Raw genomic sequence first — 23,282 nt, 5'->3', positions numbered from 1 at the left:
TTTGGGACTTCCACGTGAAAGAAATACTGAATGCACACTCTGGCTTCTTGGTAGCGTTTGTTCGTATAAACCATACAAAAAAAACTACCGAATGGCGCTCTCCTGACGTGTGTGGGGAAGGAGTAGGCGTTTGGCCAAGTTCAGCAGTGTTCAGGAGTTTCAGTGTCCGATTTTAGTTCCACGCGATCAACGCCCAAACATCGCTGCCTGCATTCTCACGATGGCCGCCACACAGTACATACGAACGGCGGCTACCCAGCCGCACAATTAGAACCCACACTTGTAGAACTGTCAGGAGAGGTTAACAAGGATCAATAAGCTCAGAGGTGATCTGCAGATCGTGGGTTGGTTCGGTTCCTGAACAGTCCAAGGGAATCCCACGTACCCAGTCTTTCAGTAGCCTTTTAGCATGGCTTATAGTCCTGAGGCAGTAAGGCTAGCCATCAGGCTCCTCCAGGAGCTTGTGGCGAGGGCAAGTTCACCACAAGCCACAAACTGAAATAAATGGAGTTGAACGTTAAATCAAACACTAACTAAACCCACACCCTGGCAATGAAGCAGAGTGATTACTGCAAAAGCCAACAGCAGTGATTACATGTATGTTTAATGTTTTTTGTTTAGCAAAACAAAAGATTTGAAACCAAAAAAAAAAAAAATGCTTACCTTGCCTGGTCTGCTTCTTTTAAAAATTTATTACATTGCAACACAAAAACACACACCACCATACACAAATATAATTAGTGCTCACCGGTAGGATCTGGAAGTGCTTTATTTTCTGGTGATGACACAATGTAAGCACAAATGCTTTTGGATTGCTTTGGCTATCTCGAAGAAGGAATAGCCTGTAAGGAATTGAAATGGAGTAGTTTTATAGCACTAGACACACCCTTGTGCTTTAGAAGTACAATTTCCACAATTCTAATGGCTGGTAAAGTATCAGAGTTCTAGTTCTACAGCATTTATGAATGTATGTTGTAGGTAACTAAAATGCATTCAAGTACATTTTGAATCAAATAATTTATTAAACATTAAGAAAAATGCAGAATAAGACATGTAAATAGCTGCCATATTAAGATAGCATGTTTACATTAAATGCATTACAAACCAAAGACTGGGATTAAGGATTATTACACACCATTACATACATTAGTATAAAAAACAAAACAAAAAAAAAACCTCAATGTCTCAAGATTTTGCTTCATAATACTGAATGTCTAGGCTTCTAAATAAAACAAGCCATATTGTTTAGTATTCCATTCATTTTTGGTCCCTGGTCTTACCCATCCACAAGTCCTTGTTGTTTTATGATAGTTTGCGACTCGTCTCTAGAGATTCTACCATGAAACCAGTGCTGTGTCCTATGAATTACTGCAGCACAGAAATAAAGAAAATAATTTAAAAATGTTAACATTTTTCAAAAGCTTTCCTTTAAGATACTATATGGTATCACCTCACATTAAATACATACGCTTGTGCCGCATAACAAGACATGTTTTGCAGAAAAGGTATACTGAACTGACGATACTTGAATGACCTATGAAGGTACATAAGGCCTTGTGTAGAAAGATTGTCATACCATGTGCTACAAATTAAACTTATACATACATTAAACTTCTACTTAACTGTGTTTGTAGAGGCATGACAAAGCTCCTCAGAGGCTAATAAAATTGCTTATAGACATTGGTTCTCCTATGGGGAAAAAAAAAGCCTGTCTTTTTATTTACAGACTTTGCATACAACAGCACAAGTATATCATGGTCACATTTGTTTTTGCAGTTGATCCAAAAGAAGGCAAAAAAAAAAAAAACACACACACAAAAAAAACCAAAAAAAAAAAAAAAACAGTTCGAGGCACTTCCAATTTTGCAACAAACTAGGAAAAGAAAATTCCTTCTTGACCCCAGAGTGTCAGTCAGATTAATGATTGGATCAAGAAGCTATTACCCTACATTGTAAAAGTATATCCTTGAATATCCAGTTTTTGTAAGTATGCATCTAGTTGCTGTTTGAACATATGTACAGACTCTGATAAAACCACTTCTTCAGGCAGAGAATTCCACATCCTTATTCTTACAGTAAAAAAAAAATCTTCTTTCTTCCAGTCTAAATGCATGATCTTGTGTCCTATGAAAAGTCCAGTTTGTGAATAGATTTACTTGCTTAAGTTTCCGTAAGACTAAAGACTAATTTCATAAATGTGTGGATATACTTCACACTGCTGACAGGGACTCTGGTTTTGGTATCTTTAGAACTCCTGGCAGCTTCCCTGCTACACGGAAGCCACAGATAAAAAAATAAATAAAAATAAAAAAAATGTGAACCCCGTCTTAGAAGATAAAAAGGTTTACCTGTACTGAGCGTAGAAGGATGAAGAGGACTTTGGTTTCCAAGGACATTCATGCGTGAGCTACGTTTCTGCAAGAAAGACTATGCATTAAAATTACAGTCAAAAATTAGTTTGGAATCTGGTGACACTTAAAAAAACAAATAAAACGTATGCTGCTCTATACAAATTTAGCAATGGGCTCTATAGAAAAATTACTTTTTGGGCCTAATCTCATAAAAAGCCAGCTGTGGATGAGTAACAAACGATAAAAAGGCAGGGTTTAAATAAATGTTTGCTTTTATACAAAATTGTTCATTATGGAAATAATTTCATTGAAATTCAACCACAATGAAAATATAATTTAAGAAAGGGGTGACTAAATAGTTTTTTTTTCACTAAAAAGGGGACTTTCTTTCCTCAAATTAAATTCATCTCAATTAAGTTGTTTTGAGGACTCACATGACTGTATTGCCCAAAAGCTTTACACAACTTCCCAGGGTGACCATCCACACAGTTTTCCCTTTCTGCTCAGCTGCCACACTGTGCAGAGAAGAAAAGCAGTTGGCGCTCATGACTGATTGAGAGCATCAGCTGACAATCTACTGCATTACTGTATTATGTAAATATAAAGACACATGTTATAATCCTACAATAATAGCCATGCTTCAAAATAGTTTATTGCCACTACAATATAACAAAATGTTCTATGTTAACAGGCGCTTAAAACAAATTTCAACAAGTGCTCTTTAACCCCTTAAGGACACATAACATGTGTGACATGTCGTGATTCCCTTTTATTCCAGAAGTTTGGTCCTTAAGGGGTTAATACAGCAGCTCTCCTACAAAAAAATAGGAACTCTCCAATCCTATTGTGATCAAATGTGAAAAACACACTATTTACATAACCAGTACGCAGATAGTATTCACTTACTCCCCAGAATTCTTTAGGGGTATAGGAGATATTCGGGTAGGTGGTTCAGAGCCTATTGGGGATTGGCTCTAATCACTCTCGCTTTGTGTCCTTAAGGTGACACACACCTTTAAATCCAAATGAGATGTACTCCTCAAAAATAAAAAGAGAGAGAACAGGGAAAACTCGCCCTGGTGTTGAAATCCTGCATATAAAAGTGAAGATTGCGTCTCACCTGGGTGAGAGCCTGTAACCTGGCTCTAAGTAAATGGGCATATGAGTGCTTTTGGGATGACTCCTTCCCTCTTTAGCAGGATAGAAGATGCACCAAATATATGTATTCAAAATTAAAGATAATATTTATTACATACACTTTTAAAATCAATATGATACATACAGTATATAGGTGAGTCCAAAACGCGTTTTGCCGATTCCATTCGGCTTTTTCAATTGGCAGCTTCCATCCTGTTCTGTTCCGATTATAATCCCCACCTTTCGTCATTATTGGTGGCAAAAGATTGAAAACCAACCAATCACAGATGTCCCTGCGAGGGAGGGTATGGTATTCCAGCTGTAATGCTTTATCCCTTAACGGTGGCATCATCACGCACGTACATGCGGTCGTGCGGGTGACGTCACTTCCGGGAATATGAAAGGGTAGTATTCACCCCATTAGTTCTTTACATCCGGTCTCACTTCTTTCGGTTCATCTGACATCACTTCCCATTTTCAAAGATTGTAATAGGATCCTAGCCTCCCCTCCAGTCCATTATTCCATAGCAGATCGTTCATTCATTTTAACTGATGGCAAAAGTGCTGGCAATCAAGGGAACATCCATAGTATTGTTCCTAATCTTCAATCCTGAGACAGTATGCTCATATTTGAGCATTTCAAATATAAACAAAAAAGTGCATCAATTAGTTTACATATTCTTCAAAGATAATGCATACAAAAAGAGGTCCATATAGATCATTCCAAACAAAGATGATCTAAAAATAGTGCAAAAGTATTAATGATGTTTTGACCACTATAAAATGGTATAAATTATTACCAATAATTTATCATAAATATTAAAAGTAAGAAAAAAAGTGGTAACTATTAAAAGGAACATAACATTCTTGATTTATTTTAGAATAAAAATTAAAAGTGGTATCATAAATCTATTACTATAAGAAAAAACTATAAAATCATAAAAAGTGGCATAATTCAAAATCATCATTAAGGCCATAAGGTTGCATGGTGTTTAAATTAAAAATCCATCTTATCTCTGTTTGTCCGATTAATTTAATAGGATCACCACCTCTCCAATTTCCAACTATTTTCTGAATTCCCATAAATTCCATCAGTTGTGGATTACTATTGTGTTGGTTCTTAAAGTGCAAGGACACGCTATGATTTAGGAACCCTTTTTTAATGTTCCTAATATGTTCTTGGATTCTAGTATTTAGAGTCCTATTGGTCCTTCCTACGTATGCTAACCCACAGGGGCACGTAATCATATAGATTACTAGTTGTATGACAGGTAATTATCTGTTTAATCTTAAAACTTTTATTCTTCTCCTGTGGATGGCAAAATTCTCTTATTGTCCTTTTACCATTTTTAGAACCCTTGCATGCTCCACACATGCCACATCTAAAAAACTGTTTTCTCTTTAAAGAATTGATTTGTCAATTTCCTTGAGGGTATGTGGTTCTTTAGTAAGGTCCTTTTAAGGTTTGGTACACCTCTGTACACTATATCGGGTATATCTGGAAGTATCGAGTTCAGTATGGGGTAATTTTTTAATAGTGACCAATATTTTTGAATAATTTTCTTTAGGCGCCCACTATTATAATTAAAATCACAAATGAATTTCAAATGTTGTGGTTCTGTGTTCTCTCTAGTTCCTTTATATTCTATTATTTTTTTCCTGTCCTCCTTTTCTACTTCAGTGAGGGCTTTCTTTACGAGTCCATCTTTGTACCCCTTTTCTCTAAAAACTTTCATTATTTTCTCTGACTGTTCCTGAAATTTGTTATCTCTAATTTTGGTAGGGAATTATTCCGTCTTTTTATTTTTTTTTAAATCTTTATTTTTGCAATGGCAGATCGTATGGTAAAGTAACATTTTTAGGCTTATGCAAAAGCCATATGATAGTACATATGTCAACTATATATTACAGAAAGGAAAAGACAGTAAAGAGTCATTTTGTTGAGGTTTTTCTTGTGGTTGACATGGTCGCTCTCTGCCAGTTTAGTTTTTTGTAGTCAAAGTAGAACAATAACAGAAAACAAACAAGCAAATAACCTTGGAGAGTGTTGCTTTCAACATGTTGTGTGGGAGTGGGGTTGTGTTTGTTGCAGTGGTGTGCAAGGGCTTTGTTAGCTGTTTTTATTGTGAGGTGTGAGCAGTATCTGAGTGTGTTAAATTGGTAGAGCAATGAAAGAGTGGTTATGTAGTCGGCGGTACATGTCAGAATTACATTTTACAATTACCGGTCCACTGGACATATTCGCCCCCCAGGAGCCGTGTATAGGTTTATGGATAAGTGTCACTGGGCAGCACGCCCAATGGATCCCTTCCCGCCACCACCTCGGTCGAGAACCATGCCGTGTACTCCAAAGTTGCTTTAACTCTAGATTGGAAGGAGGTGTCAAGCGTAGAAATGTACCATTTCCATGTGAGAAAACATTTTTTCACCAGAAGTTCCTTGTTGGTTAGGGTATGAAGCCATTCCATTTTAAAAAGGAACTTAAGTTTGGTTAAGAATAAAGTGAGTGTTGGACTGCCCGGCTGCTTCCAAACCTGAAGAATGGTTTTGCGGCCCACCGCTGCTATGATCATAGAGAGGCGTCTATTAGGTATGGGGTCACCGCGTACGGGTCCCAACACTAGAAAACTGGGATTCAATGGTATGGGCGTCATGTTGTTGTTCGTTAAGTATTGTGTAACCTCTCTCCAGAAAGTCTGGATCATGGGACACTCCCACAGACAGTGATACATATCTGCTTTGTTGTGGGTGCATTTAAAGCAGGTAGAGGAGTCCTTCCTTGCCATGAGATGCAGTCGATGTGGCGTGAAGTATGCGTAGTGTGTGGTTTTCAGGAACATGTCTCGATATGAAACCATGGGGAGTAGTTGACTTTGAGTGTAGTGTGAGTTGAGGATGCTCTTAGGTGTGATGTCGGGGAAATGAGTCTTCCATTTCCCCAGACCTGTTTTTAGTGTGTTCCAATCGGGTGTGTATCGTAGAAGGGCATAGAGGGTAGAGATGGAGTAAAATGCTAGGTTTGTGGTACATAAGAGACGATCCAGAGAGTTACTCCAGTCGGAGGGCGTGAGGCGTTTACTGACTTCGTGAAAATAGTGTTGTACTTGGAAGTATGCATAGTGACGTACTTGGAAGTATGTCCCCTACAAAGGAACTCAGAGACCCGAGACCCCGCCTTGACCACAGTGTGAATGGGTATGTGCTGGATCCGTCCTGGAACCCGGGGTTCCGGAGCAGGGGTCAATGTTTCTTGGGATCTTGATCCCTAGATATTGTAAGGCCGAGGTTTGCCATTTCAGTGGGACATCCCTTGGCAGCCTAGGAGGCGACCCCCTTCCCAGATGTAATGCACTGGATTTCAAACAGTTAACTTTGAGTCTTGCCAGGGCATGGAATTTGTCAAGTAGGTCAAGGATAGGTGGTAGGGAGGAGGTCGGCTCCGAGGTATATAGGAGTATGTCGTCGGCAAAGGCGGAGGCCTTCATAGTGACATCTCCCAGTGGGATGCCCTTGAAGGCCGGCATTGATTTAATGGCTCGCAAGAGGGGATCTATGGCCAGGTTAAATAATAGGGGTGATAACGGGCATCCCTGTCGTACCCCTCGTCCCAGCGTGAAATATGGGGAATCTAGTCCATTTGTTGTGATGCAAGTGGTTGGGTTGTGCTGTAGGTTTTTAACAAAGGTCACAAAGACGTGTCCGAAGTAGCGCAGTTTGAGAATGCGTATCAAGTGTTGCCACGTGATGCTATCAAATGCTTTCTCAATGTCGAGGCCCATAACACCCGTCACCGCCGCCAATGCCCTCCGGACACCCGTGACCATTTGTCTTCTAACCACGAACCCCAGTTGGTGACCCGTGAGGGCCTCGGGTAGAAATGATTGAACTCTTGAGGCTATGATCTTAGTGAGGATTTTAAGGTCCAAATTGAGTAACGATATAGGGCAATAAGATGCCAAATCCTCCACATCCCTACCCGGTTTCGGTATTAGCACAGTACGTGCTTGGTTAAGGGAGTCTATTGAGAGTACTTTCAGATAGATTTGGTCAAAAAGGGATTTAAGGTTGGGGCTGATCTGGTGTTTCAGAGTTTTATAGTATTCAGCTGTATAGCCGTCCGGGCCTGGGGCTTTACCCAATTTAAGAGAAGCGATAGCTGTATGAATTTATTTTTCAGTGATGGGGCCGCTAAGTAGTTCCTGGGAGTCCTCGTCTATGTGGGGTAGGTTTAGATTTTTTAGGAAAGCCATACCCTGAGCATGTTGATCAGTCGGGGCTGTCGATATTTTTTTGAAGTAGTCATGAAAAGCTTTATTGATTGCTGTGTGGGCAGTGGAGTGGATTCCCTCCGGTGATTTGATTGCCGTTATTGGTTTGAACCTGGTTTTAGGGTTGGCCATATGGGCAAACAACCTCCCGGACCTCCCCCCCATCTGAAGAAGTGTTGTGCCTGGAAGTCTAGTTTTGATTGGGCGTAGTTAGTTATTTAAGTGTTTAGGGTGGACTTCGCGTCAAGGTAGGTTTGTTTGTTTACGTCAGATGGATTAGCTAAATATCTTGTGTGAGCTCGTTTGAGATCTGCTTCTGAAGTGTAGGAAATTATCTGTCCCCTCATAACTGCCTTGGAAGTCTCCCAGAGTAATTTTGGTTTGTCCATGTGTTCCAGATTGTCATCCAGAAAGTTGGCCCAGTGGGTCTGTAAGTGAGTCTGGAACGGTTGCTGAGTCGTGAGATATGCAGGGAAGCGCCAATGTCTAGTGTGTGGGGGAGTCGGAGGGGTGGATATTGCCATTGTGATGGGTGCATGATCAGATATCACTATTGATTCTATGGTTGTCTTTGATATGTAAGGTAGGAGTGTTGGGGTCACTAAAAACATATCTATTCTAGAGAAGGAATTGTGCACCAGGGAGTGGAAAGTGTAGTCCCTTTCACTGCCATGGAGTATCCTCCAAGGGTCGTGTAGGTTATAGGTGGATACGAGTTGGGAGAGATTGCGGTCACTGTCTGTGGGAGGAGTCGCACCTCTTGAGGATCTGTCCCTGCCCGGTTCCATTACCGCATTAAAATCCCCCCAACTATAACTTGATCTACATCTATCTGAGCAAGCAGGGTCAGGCGTTTTGTAAAGAAAGGACCTGATGAAGAATTAGGGGCATAAACATTCACAATGCAGTAATAGATTGAGTTGATAGTAAGACATAATATTATATACCGACCCTCCGGGTCAACTTCGCATCTGTGTATTGCGTATTGAAGGCTTGAATGCAGTACGATCGCCACCCCCCGTGTTTTGGATTTATATTTAGCTGTAATACAGGCCTGGATCCAAGGCGCTTTAAGCTGCGTGTCAGCCGCTCGTGACCAGTGAGTCTCCTGTAGAAGGGTAACATGCGGTTGCTGTTTATTTAAATATGTCAAAATCTTCTCTCTCTTTATGGGCGTGTTTGCCCCTTTTACATTCCAGGAGAGGAATTTGATAGTAGAAATAGATAGAGGTCCTGGGTGAGAAGACATTGGTTTCCTAGCCGATACCTCGACGGGGATGGTGGTATAGTTGAGATTGGTAGTATAAAAGGGGATTCCGCCCATCCCAGCCCAAGCGGACGGAGAGTCCCAGAGTCAGAGGTAAGCAAAGAGTCCAGTGGGTCCGGTGTGTGGAAGGCCAAGTGGCCCAAACTATAAACAGATAGGTAAACCAAATAACAGTGAAAACTGCGGGTTCATCACTCCTCCCTATGTGGTGAGGATCCGGCCGAGGAGGTTGGTGAAGGCGCCCCCCAGTTCGGGAGAACATTCTGGAGAAAGGTGGTGGCCTCTGATACCGAAGATGTAGATAAAGTATGATTTGCGATACGTAAGAGGAGAGTGGCAGGATAAGCAGGGCAAATCTTATGCCTTTCTTGTGTAATGTTGAGCAGATGGGAGTAAAGGCTCGCCTCCGCTGTGTGACTTGTACGGAGTAGTCTTTGAAGATTAGAATTCTTCTGTCTTGATAGGTGAGTCGGGACAGTTGTTTATAAGCTGTGGGGATACGAACTGTATCGTTGAAGTTGAGCAATTTTGCTATTATTGGTCGGGATTTAGTGGTGTCAGTGGGCCTATCGGGCCCTAATCTGTGTGCTCGTTCAATAACTATGGGAGTGGATGTGGGGTTATTGAGCTGTAGGGTATCCTTTAGCCAGCCTTGAAGAGTGGGAATAATGTCAGCCGAAGTTATCGATTCAGGGAAGCCCACAAACCGTATGTTGTTTCTCCTACTCCGGTTTTCGAGATTGTCTAATTTGTCCTATAGGATTGTTAAAGTGTTGTGTTGTCTTCGTATGGTCGATTGTAATTGGTGCAGTTCGTCTTCAGTTGCGCTTTGTCTGGTTTCTAGTAGAGTGATTTGAGTGGAGTGGGATTGAAGTAAGTGGACTGCATTATCAATGGATTCTTTAATGTCCCTGAATTGGGAATCAAAGATCGGTTTGAGGAGATTTGACACTTAACGGGCTGTTTCTGAAGCTTGCTGTGAGATGAAAGTAGATGCTGTGGAGGGCATGGGGGGAACCCCGCCCGGGTCAGAGCCAGCAGGGGTAAGGTCCGCTGTGAGTGAAGATGTGGTTTCCCTTGGATGTTTCTTGGCAGGTCGTTGCCAGAGAGCGCCAGGTGGAGGTGGATGCTGTTTTTCTCGAGCGGAGGTCCTGATCGAATGAGGGACTTTTAGTAAATCTCAGGCCTCTTGGAGTAATTTCTTCCCTGGTATATTTGTCAAGTGTGGCGATCTCCCACTTTAACTTAATTTCCCTCATTAGTAATTTTTCCAATTTATAACATGAATTTCGTAATTTTATTTTTAATTCCTGTTCGTTATCTACCCTTGGTGTTAATGGATTATTGAATAGAGCATCTATGTTTTGTCCATACTTGGCCCTATTCTCAAAAAGAGACATATTAGATGTCAGCAGCACACACAGAGACACACGCGAACCTCGTGACCTATCGCCGCTACATTGACGACATATTTTTTTTATCTGGGATGGAGATGAGGCATCACTCACGTTGTTTTTAAATCACCTCAATGGAAATGAATGGGGTATTAAACTTACAAGCAATTTTTTTTTTACATTCTTTATTTTGTTCAGTCTGCACATGTCTCAGAAGTACAATAAACAGTTATTGACATGTCAGATGTATATTGCAGGTCACAGTTATAATACATCAGAGTAAAAGGCAGCAGAGTTTTTTTTTGGTAAATATGCAAGTTTAAGAGATCAAACATTATATCGGTAAAGGGCCTTCCAGGGCCAGAGCGAGTCATATTCGTGAGAAAGTTAGTGCCCGTTGGAAGACAAGTCCCCTGCAGTACACCAATACAATATACATATGTGTTAGTCTAAGGGGGTAAGAATAACAAACATTAAAAATAAAAAATGATAAGTCAAGATAAAAAGATGGCGGTGCACCTCAGAGCGTATTCAAAGCATGGTTTGGAGTGCAGCTATGTGTGTAGACCTAGGAGGTATAGGAACCTGCTGAGGAAGGCATTCTCGGGGGTGCATGCTTATAGAGGAATGGCTGCATCAGGTGAATACTAGGAGACACTGGATGTAAACACCGAGGGAGGCTTTAGCGCAGTCCATTGTGTTAGCTTTTTCACTGTCTTATGGGGGTGTTTCCGCGGTGTTGTACATAACGAGGAGTTTTATCCACTCCTGGAGTGGGGGGGGGGGGGGGAAATGGTGCCAACATTAGCGCGGCCGGGTGGATCATAGCTAGCCCTGAACCTTTAGTGCCTCAGCGGCTATGAATACTCTGCCGATCGTTTTAGAGAGGCGCTGCTCTGAAAATAGTGAAATGGTATCAGGAACGATAAAGTGTGGTGAAAATCATAAGAAAAGATAAAAAATAAGAATTAACTAAACGAAACTAATAAGTCAACAGTTACGGTTTTTGGTGGTGTTACACTACCCAACTGGGGTCAGTCCATTACGGTGAAAGGAGGAATTTCCATAGGCGTTGTGGAAAGTCCATGACCACCTCTGTTTCTCAAGTTGGGTCTTGTGCGGCATTCGACCGTTGGGATTGGCGTGGAATGAATTCTGCTATCCTCGCAGGGTTTAGGTGGGAAAGTCCCGTGGTTGTGGTTCCAGCTTGGTCGACAATGCCCAATTTGCGCAGGAGGGCCTCCAATTCCGGATAGCTGTGTGCTCTGCAGGCTGTCCCCTGATGGGTGAGCAAGACCGCCCTCGGTGTACCCCAGCGGTACTGTACGTTGTTGAGGCGTAGCTGTTGTAGAGCGGCTGCAGGGATTTCCTCCAGGTGATGGTTGCGCGTGTGAGATCTGGGAACAGTGATAAAGTCGATCCGTCAAAGATTAAGGGGTTTTCCCTCGAGCAGCGTTCTGAAGTAAGGCTTTTTCTTGTATGGATTGGAATCTTATAATCATATCTGCAGTAGCCGCTGGGGGTGCCGTCTTCGGTTTCGGAAGGCGAAACATCCCGTCCAGCCTTATTGATTTCACCTGTTTAGGCGGCAGGAGGACTGCGGTCAGACGCCTGATATAGTGTGGGAGTTCAGTGATGGTGACTGAGTCTGGGATGCCACAAATTTTCAGATTGTATTTTCTCCGCTGGTCCTCCATGTTGTCCACCCTATCGGATGTGACCAGTTGTTGCCTCTGTAGGTCTTCGATCCGCTGTTCGACAGCGGTTAGCCTGGAATCATGGGTGCTTGTTGAGGCTTCTAGGAGGGTGATCTTAGCCGTAGCACCTTCAATCACATTCTTAAAATACGCCATGTCCGCAGCGATGTCTTTACGCAGGTCTGCCAACATACTCTTGAGCAGATCCGCCGTCACTGGTGCTCCTGTCGGTGCTTGTGCGGGTAGGCGGTCGGGTGGCAAGCCCGGTGCTGGGCCCTTGAATGGTCCCTCACCGATGTCTGAAGGGGTGCCATCCGAGGAGTAGAAGGAGCTGTCTTCTCCCAGCGCCATCTTTTGCCATGCGGCTTGCTGTGCGGCCTGCTGTGTGGTGCGCAGCATTTCTCCGATATCACAGACAGTAGGGCTTTTCCCCGGTTTGGGTTTTTTGTTTTTTCTGCCCATAGTGCTCACCTACTATGGGTGTATAGATTTGGTCGGTCTTGGGCGTAATTTCCACCAAAAAATAGTGTTTTTCGTTCCGGTCAGTGCTCCATAAAGTGCGACCGTTCTGCTTCGTGGCTAGCTCCGCCCCCCCAAACTTACAAGCAATTTTAACAAGAGTTCTGTAGAATTTTTAGATCGTAATATTTATGTTGAACAAAATGTACTTAAAACCTGTACCCATTTCAAGAAGGTAGATGTTAACAGTTATATAGGGGAGAATAGCTGTCATTTCTCCCCTTGGCTGTTAAATGCTCCTAAGGCACAATTACTTAGGATGAAAAGGAACTGTACGGATCAGCATAAATTTCAGGAACAGTCAGAGAAAATAATGAAAGATTTTAGAGAAAAGAGGTACAAAGATGGACTCTTAAAGAAAACCCTCACTGAAGTAGAAAATGAGGACAGGACAACATTAATAGAATGTAAAGGAACTAGAGAGAACACAGAACCACAAAATTTGAAATTCATTTGTGATTTTTTTTTTCTATTTTTCTATTTTTGCATATTGCTGGTATGGATTGTGAGGGGGGAGGGGAGGGGGCAATGTCCCTTGTGCCCCAATCAACTGGTAGTGTATCGCATGCTGGGGTACTCTAACGGAGGCGAGTGTGTTAGGCCTTATTTTCCCCAGTGTTCATTTTGCCTCCGTGTGGGGGTCGTCATACCTACAACATACAGTACACAAGCACAACCCACCACCGGCAATCGCCCCCTCAGTGCTGGGTGCGAGACATTGAGTCCCCTGTAAAAGAATATATCTAGGTATGGGCTACATACGATACCGAATAGCTGTCAGCGACAGAGTATTAGGCAGTTCAAGTGAGTCCTTCTCCCCTGTGGAACCGGGTCCCGGCTTGTTGGGAGAGTGAACCGAAAGTGGTAATGAGATGTCCGCTGAGGGTCTCAGGTGTGGCGGTCCGTGGAGGTTTTAGCTGCTTTGGTAACTGTCCAGTCCTCGGGCAGATCTTTAAGTTCAGGTAGTGATTCTCCGGATAGGGCAAAACCTCTTGGTGGTTCTATCTGGATGCTCCTTAAGAATCTTAGTGGATCTCCTCCCGGTTGCAGGGTGTAGGTAGCCCCGGCTTTAAACGCCACTAACTTGAAGGGGTGCCCTCCACGTATACTTGATTTCTTGTTTTTGAAGCAGTGTTGTGAGGGGTCTCCAGTTTCGTCTGCGTTGCAGTGTGGATGGGGAAAAGTCCTGGTACAAGGTAATGATGGCGTTTTGGTAATTTAGCTCGTTGGTCCTAGCATATTTCATCACCGCTTCTTTTGTGGAATAGTAATGAAAGCGGATGATGATGTCTCTCGGGGCCTGACCCTCCGCTCTGCGGGCTCGGAGCGCTCTGTGTGCTCGATCGATCGCCCAGTAGGCATCCGGGATGTCTGGGATTAGGTGCTTGAAATAGTACTCAATTTTGCTCACCAGATTTCCTTCAGTAGTTGCTTCGGGGAGACCCCTAAGCCTCACATTATTGCGTCTGGAGCGGTTGGCGAGGTCTTCCACTGTGAGTTCCAGGTCACAAATCCGTTGTTCCATTGCCCTGGAATGTGATACTGTGCTGTTATGGGCCTGTGTGACCTGGTCCATTTTCTCCTCTAGGGCCGCCGTCCGGGCGCCCAATGCCTGGATCTCTGCCTTGACCTCTCTCGTGCTGTTGGAGATTTCTTTGGCTAGAAAGCTTTTCACCTCCTGTAGCTTAGCCAGGATTTGTGTGGGGTCCCCTGGTTGTGTTTCTGGTAGATCGCTGCCCGTTGTGGAGGCCGGGGAGAGGGATCCACGCGGGCTGTGCTGGCGGCCATCTTGTGAGGCCTGTCTGCCTCGTGGAGTTGTCAGCATGTCCGCCACAGATCTGCCGATTTCTCTCCTGTCGCCTTTTTTTTTTGTGCTCTGCTTCATGCCGGAGTGCATACCTGGCATAGTAGAGGGTGTTGAGCCAGTTATTTGGCCTCGATGCTGATGGCTGGTGCCGGATTGAGAGTGGATTTAGCGGAGCTCTGGAGTTATGCGGCCATCTCGGTCGGTGTCCAGGCCACGCCCCCCTCATTCGTGATTTTAACTATAATAGTGGGCGCCTAAAGAAAGTTATTAGAAAATATTGGCCACTATTAAAAATGACCCCATACTGAACTCGATACTTCCAGATATACCCGATATAGTGTACAGAGGTGTACCAAACCTTAAAAGGACCTTAATAAAGAACCACATACCCTCAAAGAAATTAACAAATCTATTCTTTAAAGAGAAACCTGTTTTTATGGATGTGGCATGTGTGGAGCATGCAAGGGTTCTAAAAATGGTAAAAAGAATATAAGAGAATTTTGCCATCCACAGGAGAAGAATAAAAGTTTTAAGATTAAACAGATAATTACCTGTCATACAACTAGTAATCTATATGATTACGTGCCCCTGTGGGTTAGCATACGTAGGAAGGACCAATAGGACTCTAAATACTAGAATCCAAGAACATATTAGGAACATTAAAAAAGGGTTCCTAAATCATAGCGTGTCCTTGCACTTTAAGAACCAACACAATAGTAATCCACAACTGATGGAATTTATGGGAATTCAGAAAATAGTTGGTAATTGGAGAGGTGGTGATCCTATTAAATTAATCGGACAAACAGAGATGAGATGGATTTTTAATTTAAACACCATGCAACCTTATGGCCTTAATGATGATTTTGAATTATGCCACTTTTTATGATTTTATAGTTTTTTTCTTATAGTAATAGATTTCATGATACCACTTTTAATTTCTATTCAAAAATATATCAAGAATGTTATGTTCCTTTTAATAGTTACCCCTTTTTTCTTACTTTTAATATTTATGATAATTTATTGGTGATAATTTACACCATTTTATAGTGGTCAAAACATCATTAATACTTAGCACTATTTTTAGATCATCTTGTTTGGAATGATATATATGGACCTCTTATGTATGCATTATCTTTGAAGAATATGTAAACTAATTGATGCACTTTATTGTTTATATTTTAAATGCTCAAATATGAGCATACTGTCTCAGGATTGAAGATTAGGAACAATACTATGGATGTTCCCTTGATTGCAAGCACTTTTGCCATCAGTTAAAATGAATGAACGATCTGCTATGGAATAATGGACTGGAGGGGAGGCTAGGATCCTATTACAATCTTTGAAAATGGGAAGTGATGTCAGCTGAACCGAAAGAAGTGAGACCGGATGTAAAGAACTAATGGGGTGAATACTACCCTTTCATATTCCCGGAAGTGACGTCACCCGCACGACCGCATGTACGTGCCTGATGACGCCACCGTTAAGGGATAAAGCATTACAGCTGGAATACCATACCCTCCCTTGCAGGGACATCTGTGATTGGTTGGTTTTCAATCTTTTGCCACCAATAATGACGAAAGGTGGGGATTATAATCGGAACAGAACAGGATGGAAGCTGCCAATTGAGAAAGCCGAATGGAATCGGCAAAACGCGTTTTGGACTCACCTATATACTGTATGTATCATATTGATTTTAAAAGTGTATGTAATAAATATTATCTTTATTTTTGAATACATATATTTGGTGCATCTTCTATCCTGCTAAAGAGGGAAGGAGTCATCCCAAAAGCACTCATATGCCCATTTACTCAGAGCCAGGTTACAGGCTCTCACCCAGGTGAGAAGCAATCTTCACTTTTATATGCAGGATTTCAACACCAGGGCGAGTTTTCCCTGTTTATGTATTTTAACTAGAGAAACTCTATACCGACTATACAACATTTTAGCTAAGATATCTGTATGGTTAGCCCTGCTAAATTCTAAGTTTTAAGACGTTATAGCGGTAAATAGGAGTACTAGCGGTTACAATTGGCGCCCAACGTGGGGCTGGAAGCACTAACTTTACACATTTTAAACAAAATTACCTAGGTAACCTCTTATACGTAAGAGAAGACACAATTCTTTGTCATGGGACAATTATTCTTGAGATATCGAGAATGTAATGAACTATTTGTAGCCCAGGCACAGAGAGATCTTCATCATGGAGAAATGGTACTATGTGAAATTGTACAAGGCCCTTGGGGTGCAGGAGCCAGGTATGCTGTAATCAGCATTCAATTGACTGATGCGGAAAATGTGGATCTAGATCAGCCAACATTTACAGAACTACCTAATATTCTACCAGATTTAAGTACACAGACCTTAATTAATATGACAAGAGAGACATATATACAACTATTTGGTAAACACCCTAATATACTTAATACACCAGCAAGACATGGTCCATTAGTCCCAGGACAGTGGGGTATAGGTAGGGGATTACTATATGTTCCCGTACACAGCCATGAACTACCGGCGCCTGCACAGTCTGCACGAGCAGAAAGAGAGAGGTTAATGCCAGAAATGATTTTCTTGAGAGACTTGTTACGACAAGTGTTAATAGCACCAATTGTTAGTGCTCCTATAGTTCACACAGTGGGGACAGGAATACAGGGTATTCCTATGTCTAATATTAAAGCTACTATTGGTACAGTACCAACATCTGCTAAGGAAATAGCATTATGGTTAATGAAAAAACACATGCGTTAGATGGGGTATACCCAACTCAAACTGCAGTTCAAAGACAGGGGCTAGTAAATGCATTACTGCCCTCTGGACTGCCAATTACACAAGCAGAAGCTGAAAACTGGGGTATTGTAATATCCACTCTATATGAAAAGACTTATGGCAAAGTGACAATTTCTACACTGTCAGACACACTAGCGGGAGTGAATTCAAAGTCAGGGAGTATAGCAGCATATAATTTAGGGATGAGATTCACAAGCAGAAATCATTCCATGGTTTGGGGTTGCTTGAAACCACTAGTAAAAGGTCAAGCATTAATACTTGACATAGAAAGAAGGTTGCATGGATTGACTGAGAATGAGAAAAGTGCTTGAAATCCTAAGGAGCACATACACACTCCTAGGTAAGGATCTTACAGGAGAGGGGTATAAAAGCAAATAAAAAACAGGAAACAAAGAGAGAAAAAATAACGCAGCATTTATCCCTAGAAGAGACAGGCAGAAGCAAGATAGGAGAAGTTCTACATACATAAAAAGGGAATCTAGACCATCTACATCTTCAGATGGCACTAACAGGGATTATTCTCGTCCCTCATATAGGACATATCAAAGGGAAAAAGATAGATAGATCATACTGAACGATATCAGTCAACTTCCAAAGGAGAAGCCCCAAGATATTTAGAATTTCCTGGATATAGCGGATATAGCGGAGGGTATAGATTGAGACCAAGGGTTAAAGGTCCAGACAAATACGGAGGGTCCCCAGGACAAGTCAGGGACAGAGACAGAACAGGACAAGATAAAAGTTCTACCACCCCATCATCATCATCTACACATCCTCCAGCAACAACCAGAAAGATACAAAAAATAAAGAAAACCGAGAATCAAAACCCAGAAAAAGAAGAAAATCAGGATGAATAATCTTGATTTGCAGATTACATATGATCTGAGGACATATGAAGGGGTTTTAGATACACAAGCAGAAATCTCACTTGTACAGAAAAACATATTAAAAACCAAACCATTTTCTAATGTTACTATTGAAACGTTAGAGGGCAATGGTTCATATCCTTTATATCATGAGATCATTAAGGTTAATGGAAGGAAGGTTCATCTTGAACTGGCTGAACATCCCAGTTTGGATGTTTCATTCTTTCACATTTCATAGATATAGTTTCAAAACCTACATTACAGCTTACTGTACCAATTAATGTTGATTCACAAATAGAACATCAACTAAATTACACCTCATTATCAGATCAACAAAAATTAAAAAATTCTAGTGCAGAATAAGGATGTTTTTCAACAATGGGAAAATCATGTAGGACACAGGAGAGACATTTGTCATCATATAGCAACAGGCACACTTGCACCTAGGAAACAGGCACAATATAAAATTAACCCACTTGCAATACCTGATATACAGATCGTAATAAATGACTTGCTGAAACAAGGTGTTATTAAGGAACAATATAGTTTCATGAATTCCGCCATCTATCCTGTACCAAAATCAGACCATAAATGGAGAATTGTATTGGACTATAGAGAGGTGAATAGAGTTACACCACCTGTAGCAGCTCAGAATACACATTTCCCATCCATATTACAGCATATGTTTAGAGGAAAATATAAATCTACATTGGATTTATCCAATGGTTTCTGGAGCCATCCCATCAGTCCTGAAAGTTATAATATAACTAGTTTCACCTGGGCAGGTAAACAGTATGTTTGGACAAGATAACCCGAAGGTTTTATTAATTCTCCAGCATTATTTACAGCGGATGTAATCTCATTGCTAACATTCCGAATGTGGAAATTTATGTAGATGACATATTTTTCACATGTCACTGAAAGCAAACATTTGGATGTTTTGAAAACAGTTCTTCACAGACTGAAAATAGCTGGCTACATCATTTCATTAAAAAAGTCACAAATAGCAAGACATACAGTAAACTATTTAGGCTTTGAAATCTCGAATCAAGGTCGTGGTTTGACTACGTCCTACAAAGATAAAATATCGAATAATACTGCTCCAAAGAATTTAAAACAACTGAGGAGTATTGTTGGCCTTTTAAATTATGCAATGTTTTTTATTCCAAACTATAAAGAACTGATAGTCTCATTAAACTCAGCCATCTCAGGAGAAATTAACAATGAACGCAATAAAATTGCTTTTGAATGGACAACAGAAAATGACAAAGCATTAAAAGCTCTTATTAATGCTGTGAATAACACATCATATCTTGCCCATCGAAACTGTGATACGAAGCTCATAGCTATAATCACATGTTCCCCACATGTAGCATATGCACGTTTATATAATGATAAAGACGTGATTCCTTTATGCCCACTATCTTATGTTTTTACTAAAACTGAATTAAAATATACTCCTCTGGAAAAGGTTTTGACAGCTATTTCGATTACATTATTAAAATCAAGAGACATAGTTCAAGGACAACAGATTGTGTTATATACACCTGTTGCTTCACTAAACGCTCTGCAAAAACAAACAATCACAGAAAGAAAGGCTTTAAAAAGCCGTTGGCTCAAATGGTATGCTCTGCTAGAAGATCCACAACTGACCTTTATTCATGACAAAACACTACCAACATTAGATGATCTACCAACCTCATCAGATTCTGAAAATAAATGGGAAAGGCAGACACACCCTAATGCTTTTAATGCAGTTTTGATAGTGACAGACTCAGCTTATCTCGCAAGATCCACTGTTCAAGACCTCTCAGTCTGGCGCTCACATGGTTTTCATACAGTACAACGTAAACCGTTGAAACATATTTCTTTGTGGAAACAAATTGATGCATATTTGCAAAAGAAACCTGACATTGAAATTGTGTATGAACCTGCACACAGGAAGTTAGGTTCTTCACCTCATACAGTTGGTAACCAGCTGGCAGACACTTTGGCGCAAAGTGTCAACCACAGCTATTCTGTAAATGTGGTCACTAGATCACAGAAACATACTCTTTCTCTCAAAGTAGATGCAGAGTTAAATGCTTGCCTGGATAAGACCAGACTTAATCCACCTGGCTATCCTACCAAATACTCCTATCATCTAGAAGGGGTTTATTGTATAGTAACCATTAATGGTAATAACTTCATTGTTCCCCCTGTAAAGGAGAGGGAAAAACTTGCCCTAGAGGCTCATTCGGGATTGGGACAAGCTCATTTGGGTAGAGATAATGTACTTATTACTCTGAAAAAAAAAGAAATACTGGTGGCCCAATATGAGAAGGACTGTTGTTCATGTTATTGGTAATTGTAAGCAATGCTTATTAGTGAATAGACCAAATGATTCAGTCGTACCATTTATTGAAACATCAATACCCAATGTACCTTTTGAATTGTTATATATTGATCATATTGGACCATTGCCACCATCCCATGGTTATAAATATGTTTTAGTATGTGTTGATGCATGTACCAGGTTTACTTGGTTATACCCTGTGCGAAGTGCGACCTCTAATACCACGATTGCTAGTCTCACTTCCTTAGTATGCATTGGTAAACCTAGGACCATCCACTCGGATGGTGGTCCTGCATTTACTGCAAAAGAAACCCAGAACTGGGCAACCTTGTATGGGTTACTTTGGGAAATCAGTGCACCCAACCCCCCCCCCCCAAAGTTGTGGGGTTGTGGAACGGAAAAATGCTGAGGTAAAAAGACTATTAACCAAGTTGCTAGTTGCTCGCCCCACACAGTGGTATCCACTTATTCCTATAGTACAACTGGGCGTTAACAACATACCTAATACTACTAATGGTAAAACTCCATATGAAATGTTGTATGGTGTCCCTTGTAACACAACTTTTACTGAACACATTTCTGCACCAGGGAGATTAGAACAGCTGGTTCTGTTAGAGGAAATTAGAGAATTGTTTTCTCGACCCACAACACACCACAATCAGTCACCTACTACTTGGGTTCCTACTGTTGGCCAGTTTGTCCTGGAGAGGGTCCATACAATACGCCCCCTGCGACCACGCTGGAAAAAGCCTGTGAAAATTGTGACGATTCTAAATCCGAGAACTTTTATTACGGAGAACCAACAAGGCCAACAGAGAACAGTAAGAATTGATAATTTAAAACCAGCAAAGCATTTCCAAAATGTCCACAGAGCCATTGACCCTGACACAATGGATACTGTCGAAGAAAGCTGTCAGGGCTCCGCGGGCAGCGGTGAGGGGAGGCTGCAATCCTCTCGTGGTCCCCCCTCCTCTTACCGGTCGGCGAGCGGCGTCCTCTCCCCTTGACACGCCGCTCGCGTCCTCTTCTCCTCCTCCCAGTGGCAGCATGTCTAACGCTGCACGCTGGGAGCCGGCACTGATATCAGTACGCCGGGGTCGCTCACGTGACCCGGCGTTAAAGCGACAGTGCCACAATCACAGTGGGGGGTATAGATATCCCCCACGTGTGTTTATTAATTCTGATTGGAAGTTATCCAATCAGAATTAAGGCAAGGATATATATACTTACCTTTCCTGTCTCTCAGTGCCCTGTTGTGGTCTTTGCTTTATAGTATTGATACTGAACGTGTGCTTTCTGGTTACGTACTCTCTGGCTTGTTATACTGACTTTGTGACTTTCTCCTACCCTTTGACCTCGGCTTGTTTCTCGTTATTCTGTTTTCTGGTTCCCCTTACTCGGCTTGTCTCCTGACTATTCTGTGTGTGCTTAGCCCGGCCACTCTAAGGACCGGTACTGCACACTTTCTGTCTGTGTGTCTGTGTGTGTGTTAGCGTGTTGGGTTCCCCGAATCGTGACATTACAACAGGGCCATAATGGAACCTGCTGACATACCACAGCTCCTAGTTAATCAGGAGGCTAGAATGGATGGCTTGGACCACCGTATGGATCAGTTTGCTCAAGCTTTGCAGACCATACAGGCTCGTACTGCACACTTGCAGCCTGCCGTCCAGGAGGCGGCTGCTGCTGTGCCCAAACCCATTGCCACTCCAGTACCCGTTCCTGTTCATGTAGTCCATATGACACCGCCACAGCGCTATTGTGGTGACCCAGCATTGTGTCGTGGTTTCCTCAATCAAATCGACATTCATTTGGTGATGAATCCACGTTCCTATCCCACCGACAGATCCAAAATTGCCTTTTTGATAAACCACCTGTCCGGGAGAGCTTTAGCATGGGCAAACCCCATGTGGGAGAATATGTCTCCTATGTCCTTTGCAGATTTTTTGTCAGCATTCAAACGCACGTTTGATCAACCCGGTAGGGTTGCTTCTGCTGGCAAAGCTCTGCTAAGGGTTCGACAGGGTAACAGATCTGTAGCGGATTATACTATCAAATTCCGCACTCTAGCAGCTGAAGTGGTTTGGAATAACGACGCCCTCGTAACAGCCTTTCAGGAGGGTTTGGCCGCTTACATACTGGATGAAATAGCATCCAGGGAATTGCCTGTTCTTCTGGATGATGTTATAGACTATGTAATCCTTATTGATAACCGCATTAGAGAGAGACGTAGTCAAACACGGCTGGATACAAGGGTGTTACCTGCTCTACCCAGTACTGCATTACTAGCGTTACACGCTCCTAGGCAACCATCCCCCGAACCCATGCAATTGGGTGCTACGGGGTTAACTGAGGCTGAAAGAACGTATCGTAGAAGGGAGGGGTTATGTCTTTATTGTGGAAAGAGGGGGCACCACTGTAATACCTGCCCTAAATTACAGGGAAACTCCAGCACCTAAGGCCTAGAGAGGGGTTGGCCTCGGGTGTTATGACTTTGTCCCCGCATGTGTCCATCTCCAGACCATTTATTACGGTTTCTCTTTTGGTCAATAAAACCACTATAAGAACCAAAGACTTGATCGATTCAGGTGCGGCAGACAATCTTATGGATGAGAACTTTTCCAAAACCGCAGCCTTGACTTTGATCCAAAAGGCCACACCACCCTTGGCCGTTGAGGCCATAGATGGTAGACCACTTGAGAAACCTCTGGTGACCCATGAAACCCAAGATATAGTTATGTCTGTGGGTGCTTTACACAAGGAAAGGTTAACCTTCCAAATAATTGACTCCCCTACTGCTTCCATCGTTCTGGGTTTTCCCTGGTTAGTTAAACACAAACCAGTACTTGATTGG

At 42.1% G+C, this 23,282-nt stretch overlaps 1 protein-coding gene across 4 annotated transcripts in view; it reads right to left on the bottom strand.

Annotated features, from left to right (window-relative positions):
• LOC134608848 (growth factor receptor-bound protein 10-like) overlaps positions 1-23,282 on the bottom strand; it is a 568,153-nt gene that overhangs the window by 43,793 nt on the left and 501,078 nt on the right. For all 4 annotated transcript variants that reach the window (XM_063452029.1, XM_063452030.1, XM_063452031.1 and 1 more), the window contains 3 exons: positions 2,349-2,415; positions 1,281-1,368; positions 749-842 (listed from right to left, as the gene is read on the bottom strand). In XM_063452029.1, coding sequence (XP_063308099.1) covers positions 749-842; positions 1,281-1,368; positions 2,349-2,415 — 249 coding nt within the window. The remainder of the gene's footprint in view (positions 1-748; positions 843-1,280; positions 1,369-2,348; positions 2,416-23,282) is intronic.

This window comes from Pelobates fuscus, chromosome 4 (genome assembly GCF_036172605.1).
Source record: "Pelobates fuscus isolate aPelFus1 chromosome 4, aPelFus1.pri, whole genome shotgun sequence".
Classification (NCBI taxonomy): domain Eukaryota; kingdom Metazoa; phylum Chordata; class Amphibia; order Anura; family Pelobatidae; genus Pelobates; species Pelobates fuscus.
Note: the sequence above shows the minus strand (reverse complement) of the source record. Positions and strands in the feature narration are given on the sequence as shown.